The sequence below is a fragment of the Bemisia tabaci genome, chromosome 1 (genome assembly GCF_918797505.1).
Source record: "Bemisia tabaci chromosome 1, PGI_BMITA_v3".
Classification (NCBI taxonomy): Eukaryota; Metazoa; Arthropoda; class Insecta; order Hemiptera; family Aleyrodidae; genus Bemisia; species Bemisia tabaci.
Window position 1 is genome coordinate 17,690,249 of NC_092793.1, and position 10,656 is coordinate 17,700,904.

General features: G+C 33.9%; 1 protein-coding gene across 2 annotated transcripts in view; it reads left to right on the forward strand.

Moving 5' to 3' along the window:
• ptc (protein patched) overlaps positions 1-10,387 on the forward strand; it is a 96,035-nt gene extending 85,648 nt beyond the window's left edge. For both annotated transcript variants that reach the window (XM_019046959.2, XM_019046958.2), the window contains exons 14-18: positions 82-1,299; positions 2,386-2,528; positions 3,089-3,188; positions 3,737-4,000; positions 4,907-10,387. In XM_019046959.2, coding sequence (XP_018902504.1) covers positions 82-1,299; positions 2,386-2,528; positions 3,089-3,188; positions 3,737-4,000; positions 4,907-4,975 — 1,794 coding nt within the window. In that variant the 3' untranslated portion in view covers positions 4,976-10,387. The remainder of the gene's footprint in view (positions 1-81; positions 1,300-2,385; positions 2,529-3,088; positions 3,189-3,736; positions 4,001-4,906) is intronic.
• The last annotated feature ends 269 nt before the right edge of the window (positions 10,388-10,656 follow it).

A 10,656-nucleotide genomic window follows, 5' to 3' on the forward strand; every position in this document is an offset into this window, starting at 1 on the left:
CAATTATTATTGTCACTTATCCGTAGAAGCTTGATTTTCATCAGCTTATCTAATCAGAAATTCGGTTTTATTTGTTTACAGCAAGAATGCTGGGTTGGATCTACCAAAGAATTACTCTCTAAGAATTGTGCTAAAGTACAGTTAGATCTTAATAAAACCATTGAAATGGATCGATACTTTATGCAAAGTTGGTCCTGGAAATACATTGCCTTGCGCTACGCACCTCTCTTGACAAAATCCTTTGTCAGAGTCATGTCCATGTTCTTCCTAATTACTGTGCTGATAGCCAGTATATGGGGTATAACAAAAGTTAAAGACGGTCTGGATCTCACCGATGTCGTTCCTCAAGGAACTGACGAATATTTTTTCCTTGAGGCCCAAAGTAAATTTTTTGGTTTTTACAACATGTACGCTGTCACTAAAGGTGACTTCGAATACCCTACAAATCAAAAACTTCTTTATGAATATCACGAAGCGTTCATGCAGGTTCCTAACATTTTGAAGAACGACAATGGTGGACTGCCAGATTTTTGGTTGTCCAATTTTAGAGACTGGCTCCTTGATCTACAAGCAGCATTCGAGGATGATTGGAAAAATGGCTGCATCAATCAAGAAAAGTGGTTTTCAAACGCTACAGAAAAAGGCGTCCTGGCCTACAGACTGTTAGTGCAAACAGGACATGTCGACAATCCTGTCGACAAATCACTGGTTACAACTACGAAACTAGTCAACAAAGAAGGTTACATAAACCCGAAGGCCTTTTATAATTATCTATCAGCGTGGGCATGGAATGATCCGTTGTCTTATCAAGCATCTCAAGGAAATCTGAGGCCAATACCAAAAGAGTGGACACATTACAAAAATGTTCTTGATTTGAAAATCCCCAAATCAGCTCCTTTAAGTTACACGCAGCTACCATTCTACTTATCAGGTCTCAAAGACACTGGCACTATCAATTCAGTCATTTCGCATGTAAGGAGCATTTGCGAAACATTCAAGCAAAGGAGTCTTCCGAACTTTCCCTCAGGAATTCCATTCGTGTTTTGGGAGCAGTATCAAAATCTACGCCTGTATCTTGCTGTAGCTTTACTGGTTGCTCTATTTCTTATCTTCATCTTAGTCACAATTTTGTTGCTCAACATTTGGGCAGCAGCGCTTGTTGCATTCATGCTTATAGCCATGGTGTTGCAAATGCTTGGCCTCATGGGATTCATGGGAGTTAAGCTCAGCGCTATTCCTGCCGTCTTGCTCATCGTAGCACTAGGAGTTGGCGTTAATTTTACTGTTCATATTTGTTTGGTGAGTTTTAGTTTTTCGCAGCATCATCTTTTAATGTATTGTCTCACAAGAGGTATTGTCAGCTAATTTGGCAGCTTTTTACTTTTGATTCTCATGGGCAGTAAGCCGATTTACGTCTCTGCACATGGTGGTGGCAGTGTTGCTCGTGATCATACCGCTGTCAATTCTTAATCGTCCTTTCACGACTGCATCGCGGTCACTTGCAAACGGAAAGTAAACAACTGCCAACTTAATGACAAAATACCTCACACTATCTATTCGGTTAAGTTTCTTAAAATGTAACCTGTGATTAATTTTTCATATAGAATATGTGAATTTCGTTGAAGTAAGCCATGCTGCATCTTTACTTCACAAAGATGTCATGCCTGTTCTATTTAGTCTTACCTGGACTAACATTGATTAATGAACTTTGAGAAAAATTGGAATAATCTAGCATATATATATTTAGCTTAAGTGTGAATTATGGGTCTAGTCGAAGTCTCTAATTCAATAAAAAATTCTCTGCCTTTCTTCAAATTTATTAGAATAAGTTGGATTATCATCTTAACCATCCACTAATAAATTGAATTTGGAGAGAGGAGGAAACTCTTGATATGAAGCATGGCAAAAATAATCCCGAAGGTAATGTCATTTTAAAGGCTTCATAGCATAAAATTAGTATGAGATAAAATCAATTTGTGAATGAAAGTGTAATCTTGGAAACAAGTCATCGGTGAAACTCCAAAACCATGTTTCTCGTTTGCGTTGTTTAAAAATCTCCACCCCTATTTTATTCTTGAAAGAAGAACGAATCAACATCATCCCCTGAAGTTGCTAGAATTTGTTTTGAACAAACGGAAAAGTTCCGTAAGTTTTCAAGAATTTCAAGTCAGTAGTTCTCCATCAAAAATTAAGTTTAACACAAAGTCTGCAACGTCAAAAACCAAGATACGAGGTTTTGGAGTTTCATCATCAAAGTTTTGTTTCCTGCCAACAAGACTTAGATTTACAAAAAAAAAATTTTTTCCCTCAAAAGTCTCATTACTGAAGATATTACTCTTTAAAAAAAATTTACTTATTGTCTGTTTGTCTATTATTTCTGTGCAGAGTTTTATGACTTGTATTGGAAGTCGCGAGCGTAGAACGAGGCTAGCTGTTGAGCACATGTTACCAGCTGTAGTTCACGGTGGTTTGACGACTGTATTAAGTGTAGCGACTTTAGCTGTTAGTGATTTTGACTTTATTGTTAGGTGAGTATCTTGCTAATATTTTTTCTTTCTTTCTTTCCTTCTTCATTGTGGTCTCCAAATCATGCCTGTTCAACCAGGCAAATCATGCCTGTTCAACCAGGCATGATTTCATGGACAGTGAAAGAGTCGCATAAGAAAAAGAAACCTGATAAAAGACAAAGCTGCAGCTTTTATTAATTTGCTGAGCAAGGGAATGAGAGAATAATGTTTAAAGAGGGCTCTCCAATCATAATTTTAAATAAACTTCAGTTTAAACTAGGAAATAGGGCACACTTTGGTGTCACTGATCTTCAACCAGACCTTGTGTCAACTTTCTTGTAATGATGTATAAGTATAAACTCTTGTACACCCGACTTGTGCCAGAGCCCCTATTGCTGGCTGTTTGTACCATTAGCAAATTATGTACTTAGTTACGTTTCAAAGATGTTCGCACTGTTTGCAAGCAACTGACGCAATTTACTATGATCTGCATTTCATTATCAGCAAAATAGAATTTCTGAAATGATATTTCTCTTGCATCTTTCTCCTTTTTTAAATGTTTGTTCTATTTCTGTTTTTAGGTACTTTTTCTTTTCTGTAATTGCTTTAGTTGGTATTGGACTAGTCAATGGCTTAGTATTCTTCCCAGTGCTGTTATCTTTAATTGGACCACCAGCAGAGGTAAATATCCACTCCATTTCATTGACATAAATATTCCGATCAATTGATATTTTTACAAATTTAAAATCGTGAATACGTAAAGATTGCTATAACTGTTAGTTGAAGCCTCAAGTGAACTTCAGTTAATCCACCCCTCTCATTATGAGGTTAAGAATGACGTGCCGCAATTGCAGTGCACTTTGTGGAACCTTAAATGAGAAATTCAGATGGGTAGAGCATGTGGCGAAATTCACTGCACTCGCCTCTTGCAGCATGAGAATTTTTGGACGTAGTATTGAAACGATTAAGAATGTAATCTCATACAAATCATGCTTAAAACATCGAGATATTCAAAATTGCCGACATTCTGCAGTTCCAGCAGGATGGAAATCATTCTTAAAGTTGATAGGTGATATTACATATCACACTGCACTTTATGAAGCATTATAAAATCACATAAAATCTTGGTTAAACAGATTTGAGTATTGCTTGGTAATAGGATTTCTGCACCAAGCAGTAACTTGTTTTTTTTTTTCAACATTTTTACATGATCTATTTAATTTCTGTAGGTCATTCCTCTGGAGCATCCCGATAGGATGTCAACACCTTCACCAGAGCCTGTGAAGAAAATTAGGCACGTCAAGTGTCGGACTGCTCCGCCGCCGAGGAGGCACTCCTCGAGGGAACACAAAGAGCAGCCGCAAAATATGATGAAAGAACCCTCATTGACCACGATCACAGAGGAACCTGGCTCGTGGCATTCACAAACGCATGAGACCATTTTCGTGCAGCCAGAAGTGGTTGTTGAAATAACAACGTGCACTCATCATCATGTGAGTATGATATGCATTGCCCTACATATTTAAGCAGATTACTATCACTTATTATGCAGTTCTACCTCCTTAGGTGTTTGTCAATGGAAAATCAAGAAAAAGCACTCATGTCTTCGCCCATATTTTAAACCTAAATCCGCAATGTAATATTGTAGTTTTTTGATTAAACATTGAAGTTCTTGTCACAACGTTTTTCTATTTATTCAGATGGCTGAAGACCATCATATTAACGTTCACAATGTGCAATGTTGGAATATATTAAAAAATAATATGTCCAGAAGCTGAGGCTTAATCCAACAACATCAATGTTTGTAAATAGCCTCAGAGAAGGAATCTGTAGTAACCAGAAGCAAATCTTCAGGAAGAGCGATTTCTGTTATAGGGGATCGAAAAATTTTAAACTCAGGTTTTGACAGGAAATCCCTTTTAGCATTCCCAAGAATAATTTATCATCAGTTTAGTTCATCGTTGCACCAATAGCAGGCCTAAATTTAGATTTTACTTTGATAGTTTTAACGCCTGGACATCGTTTTGGCTTGGTTCGTTATTATTGGGTATCTCATGCACCAAAATATTAGTACAATGGGCCTTAAAACAGTGATTCCATTACTTCAAAGGGAATACTGTTTTAAAAAGGAACTAGAGTATGTCTGGCTAATTATAAAAACAATATTTGTTTCATAAATTTCCTTTTGCAGATAGGTGATTTTATGAACATGCCAGAAAAATTAGTTTCTCATTACTAAGAATCTCATTACATGAAAAAGAGTTACCCCAGGGTCCCAATTTCCATGGATCCCTCACAAGTTTGAAAAATTGAAAAATATTGGAATTAATACATATTGCACAATGTAAGTATTTTGTGTCAACAATAGCTATAGAACTTGCTTATTTTTTGTATTCCAGGTCGTAACGAAAGTCAATGGTGTGGGAGAAACAACAGTGACCTCGACCACAAACACGACAACAAGCTGAGGTAGAAACTCATTTTCAAATTGCTAACGTTTAAATTAAATTTGATTAATTTTAAAAAATTAATTTTGTTTTCTTATGGACTGTAACACAATATCTGGACCGGTGTTTCTTTAACGTTATTTTATGTTGTTCCTTGCCCTGTATTTTGCACATACATTCTCTCAGGTATAAGTTTCCTAAGAAATTCTTTAATTTCAAAAAAAATTATTTGCAGTATAATTCTTTTTAAAAGAAACTTACAAGTAAAATTTCCAATGCTCGGCAGTAGAAGCAAATGATTGCCAATGTTACTTGATGATACTTACTAAGTTACCTTTCTCTTATTTTCATTGAAAAATAAGTTTTATCCCAACAATCACTCTCAAGTTAAGTTTGGAAACTATCCCGGGACTTCAGAAATTGCTTATATAAATATATACATCTATTTATTCTTTAAATTTGTGCCATCTACAATCTGAAAGAATTTATAATTTGGATTTTCTTCAAAAAAGTTCATGATATTGATAAAGTAATTAATAAACCCGGTCGGAGCCTTTATTCGTGTAACGGAGCTTAAGTTATCATGTTTCACAATGGGAGAAACTTGTGCAGAATGCTAGTTTTTCCTTTCGAAATGTCAAATTTTACTGTTTCCAATTTCTGAGATACCCGTGATAAAACAGTATATTGTGTTTACTTTTTGAAAACCTCTTATTTTTTAAAATACTTAGTCATGAGATGATTCTAATGTTATTTATTTATATTGTTTTTTTATAAAAAAAAAAAAAAATAGGTTTTGTAATTTATTTTGATCCCCAATGAAGATGGGAATGTACATCAAACATTTTTTAATTTAGTAATTAATTTGTAAATTCTGTATATTTTGTCAAAATAGTTTTATTATGTTGAAAGAAAGAAATTTTTGATTTATCATTTGTATATCTTGTAAATATTGTATAGTAAATTTTATCTAAATATTTTTTATAAATCGCTGTATTGCGACCAAAAAAAGAAAAAGAAAAAGGAAGAAAATTGTGTACTTTGAGTAAATTCCTAAAACTATTTGGTCCACCGTATCAATGCATTATCAAAGAACTATGAATTGTGATTTAAATTAAGTCAGTACTTATGTTGCAAGTCTCTCTGCAGGGTGGCCAAAAAGTCGGAAACAGGAAATTTCGAAACAACTTCAAAAATCGGGGAAATTAAACAATTAAGTCTTAAGTCTGAAGAAGTTGAACAATTTGAATGCGAACATACAAGCAGTAACCATTAAAACAATTGGCTGGTTCATTATTGTTTTTGGTTTAGGACGTTGTTTTATTAAAAGCTTTTTCATATAGTCATTATCCTTGCTATTATTAGCGTACAACGCACAGCGCAAAGGGCAAGAGTAAGAAAATTTTTAGATAAATAAAGATTTAATTTTTTCTTTAAGTATGAGACTTTTTCATGACAGGTTAGGGAAAAGTTAGGGAATTTTAAGATCTAAAATTTTTGGCCACCCTGGTTCTTGTAGCTTGGATAAGCTGTGGCAAACCACAAAATCAAGAACAATAAACAAAATTCTAATACTTTTCATTTTGTGCCACAAACAACTTATTGTTAGCAAAATGTATGCATTTAGCACATCAGGTTGTATGTGCAAAAATTACTAAGGTTAGTTACAGAACATTTGACCCATTGTAATGCTTTCACTCATAAGAGCACTAACAAGAGTTTGTTTTTCTTCTCTTGTTTGACAATTCTCGACAGGATATTTTAGTTAGTTATTTGAGACAATTTAAGAGGCCTTTTTTGCAATGACTTATCCAGTGTACTTGGGTGTATTTTAACAAAATTTAAATTGTTACTAGATTTATTTTTTAAAAATGGAAAAATGCTAATGGAAACTCGGAAAGATCTTAAATTTGTATTTTTACTGAGATCTTTTACTTAAGTTAAGCAACAACAGGCTTTTATTTTCCTTTACATTAGAGTAGGGAGAAAGAAAGAAAAAATACTACAGGAAATCCGTTACTTTGGTTAGCTTGAAGTTCCTTAGGGGACTGGAAAATTAATCAGATAAATTGAAGGCTTACTGCAACCAATCACTGACTTTCATATTGTTTCCTAAGAATTTTGCTTGCACCATTTAGTTATGCATTCAAGTGCATAGACTTGCTCTCACCACCAAATTATGTTAAAAAACACATAAGTGAACATACATACATGCTTTACTGGTTCACATACAAACATATATTCTGACTTTAAAGCCAAATGCTTTCAAGAAAAAAGGCGCCTAGCATTATCCTAATGTCATTAAGACATTTACGTGTAGCTAAAATTCTTTCCCAGTTGACTGTTGAAATCACAACTGATAATCTAAAAGAAAATGACCAGTCTAAAAGAAATGATGGTTTACTGCTTTTATTTCTGTCAGAAACCCTCAAATTAAATTTTTTTAACAGAAACCCCTATTTGAGCACTCCCTTGGGTTATATAAGATAAAAGTTCTTATTCTCAAATTAGCTGTAAATATCTAAACCAAATATTATTTAGAGATAAAAATAGGATTGACTGGCCGATTTTAAAACCCTTTTCTGCGATAAACGAGTTTCCTTGTTTGAAATCATAATTTCCTTACTTATCATGTTCTATTATGTAAAGAAAAAGGTTTTAAGCAAAATCTCCTCTGGGAGTGAAATTTTGCTCTTTTTGAAACTTCGTGAAACTTGCCAAGTAATGGAATCGATTTGAATATTGACCTGAGGGGTTTTTTTTTGCCTGTTTTAATTTCTTGCCCAGCGCAAATGGCAAAATTCATTCACACTTTTTTCATCCTTTTGTTCTTCTATCTCCTAGGAACTGATACTTTCAGTTTTAAAGTTTTGATTTTGTGTGCACTTGAATTTCATTCTTAAGGTTCTCCAGTCAATTTTCCTAAGACATAAATAGAAGACTGTTTGCTCCCTTTAAATACACAGGAGAAGTTTATATTTTCCCTTAAGTCGACGTTTGTGTCGGAGATCCTTTCTGCAGGAATGATTGTTATTCCTCACACAGTTCATTAACTCTTTTTTTATGAGGAATCTGCATTACAAGTTCCTATAAAAAGTCATCATTATTTATTTATCTTATCTTGCTCATTGTACTTTCCTTTGTTATTCTGTGTTATAATTAAGTCCAGTTTTAACTTGAATTCTTCCTTTTTTTATACATAAAGTTTTATCTATTCCTAAGTTTGTCCACTGCATGACATTGCCACTGCCTCTTGTCCTCAAGAGCTCTTGATGCCAGTGTTTGTTGAATAAAAATGTACTTAATGAAAGAGTGTTGCCTTCTACCCACCCCACCCCATGTGGAGCCTCCCTGTACAATCTACTGATGGGCTGTGAAAACTATTCCAAAAAGAGAAAAAAAGAACCCATAAAAAATCATTTAGCTCAGAAGAATGAAACAAACTTCTGTGATTGACAGCTATTTTAAACTGTTTCCGCCTACTTACTGTCATCTGTCATGCCTCACGTATAGATCGCCATGAAAAATCCTTACCCTTTATTCTGAAGTGTTTCAGAAGACTATTTTTCTTAGAAATCCCAATGATCATCTCAAGCTCAACAATTTATTGACAAATCGCATGGTATTGTGTTATTTTAATGAAATAATGTCAAAAAAATCATGCACTTTAAAATCACTTTTAAAAAATTATAGACTGTAAGTGGAAATCGCAGATTTGTTCTATCCTAATCAGTGATGGCGATTTTCGATTTTTCCTCAAAACCAAGTTTCAAATTTTGATCGACCCCCAAAAAATGTGATTTCCTCGATTTGTAGGATCGAATTGATGAAAAAAATCCCTAGTATACTGTTGTTCCCCTGGACCGGCATTTGACAAAAATTGTTTGGTTTTAATTGTGTATCAATTGGAATGGGCCTGTTTTAACTTTTGCTAGAGCAAAAATATAAATAAGTGTTGTTTCTATCAGTAAATGTCTCAAAAATCACGATGTTGAGTGTTATGTAGTATCCTAGTGCTTAAAGGTTGGATAGAACAACACCTCTAACAAAACGTTCATCTGTGCCGCAGTATCGTTTTTGAAGTCAGAAGCTCATAAAAACACAAATTTCTAACGCAGCTTGTGAAATTAGGAGTGCATTTCAAATCTTGCCCATGCGCTCATCAAAATTTTTGAGACATTTACTGATAGAAACAACTCTCATTATCACTCTGGCAAAAGTTTGCAACAGGCTCATTGTTAGTCGGTTCAAGAAATCGATTCAGATATCCAATAGACCTTGGAAAATTAATTCAGTTTCTCTTAATTTTTTAATAAAAAAAATTGTATTTTAAATCGCCATCACCATTCCTTATGCTAATGTTACCTGTAACTGAAATATTCATGCATATAAGGCATCAGTCTTTTGAATCAATACTGGTATGAGGAGCTTGCTCAATTATTTATTTCTTCTTTATTGTCACTGTTATATAGTAACCTTTATTGGCCATTTAATTTCATGATGTACATTGTTTTTACATATTCTCAAACAAGTCCAATCCTGTAAATCTGGTTTTTCTCAATGTGTGAATGCTTGCATTTTTCTCTTGATTCCCAATCATTGCAGTTTCCTGCAATAGGAGAGACAGTATGGAATTTTATGAGAGAAGAACTAAGTGACCCCTGGGGTCGAATTTCAGCTGAATCTTTTGTCCCTGTTCTCTTTTTTTTTTCTTCTTTTCTTTTCCTCTAGATAGTTTTTGGATTAACTTACCTCCAGTTCTATTGCATTTCTAATTTTGGAAGACCAAATTTTTTACTGGTATCGAAAGTGCACAAGCTTCCATTACTTTTTTCTCTATAATTTTGTTTAAAAATCTCTCAAATTGGACACTCTTCAACGTTTTTGTACATATTCTCATATCAACATTGTTTTAATTGAGCATTGAGCTAAATTTTTGACTGCATAGAAATTATCTACAGGAACATAAAGGTAAAAGCAAACTTGCTCAAGAGAGAGGTTTTTTGTTTTTGTATTTTTGTAGGTCCTAACTGAATGTTTTCTGATGTAATTTTGTAGATATGAAAATACAATTTGAGATAATTTTAGCTAACCTTCTCTCTCTTTTGGAGCATGAATTTGAAAACTAGTGTACATCAGTAGCTAAGGCTTCGGTTGAGGCGCTCAGGTTTATCAATGTGCCCAAATATTTGTGTTTGGCAATCTTCTTTACATATCACTTGTTTCTTTGTGAAGAAACGACTTCCAATTTTGGATGAATTAATTATTGGTAGGCCAGTGGATTCACTTTTTCTAATCGTTTTAAATTGTGAATTAAATCTGTTGCCAAATCATGACAAATGTATACCGGTTTTACCTTTCATCTGTTATCAAGACTGTAAATTATTTGTTTTAACAGTGATTCATATTTTAATAAAATACCTTGAAAAGATACTTTCTTCTTCTTATTCTATCAAGTTGTACACCATCCAATGCTGCACAATCACCATCAGCAACATGGTTGTTCTCAGTAAATGGCTTTTTCTAACATTTTTATTATGTATTTTACAAATAATAAGAACAAATTTTTGCTCATTGAAAAGAAAAAAGAAAAAAGAAAAGAAAAAAAAAAAATCTAACCCCATCAAAGGAATGGTTCAAATACTTGGTAGGTAAGGAGTTGGGTCTAATATTTAGGGAAGAGGCAGTGAAATTACAGTGTC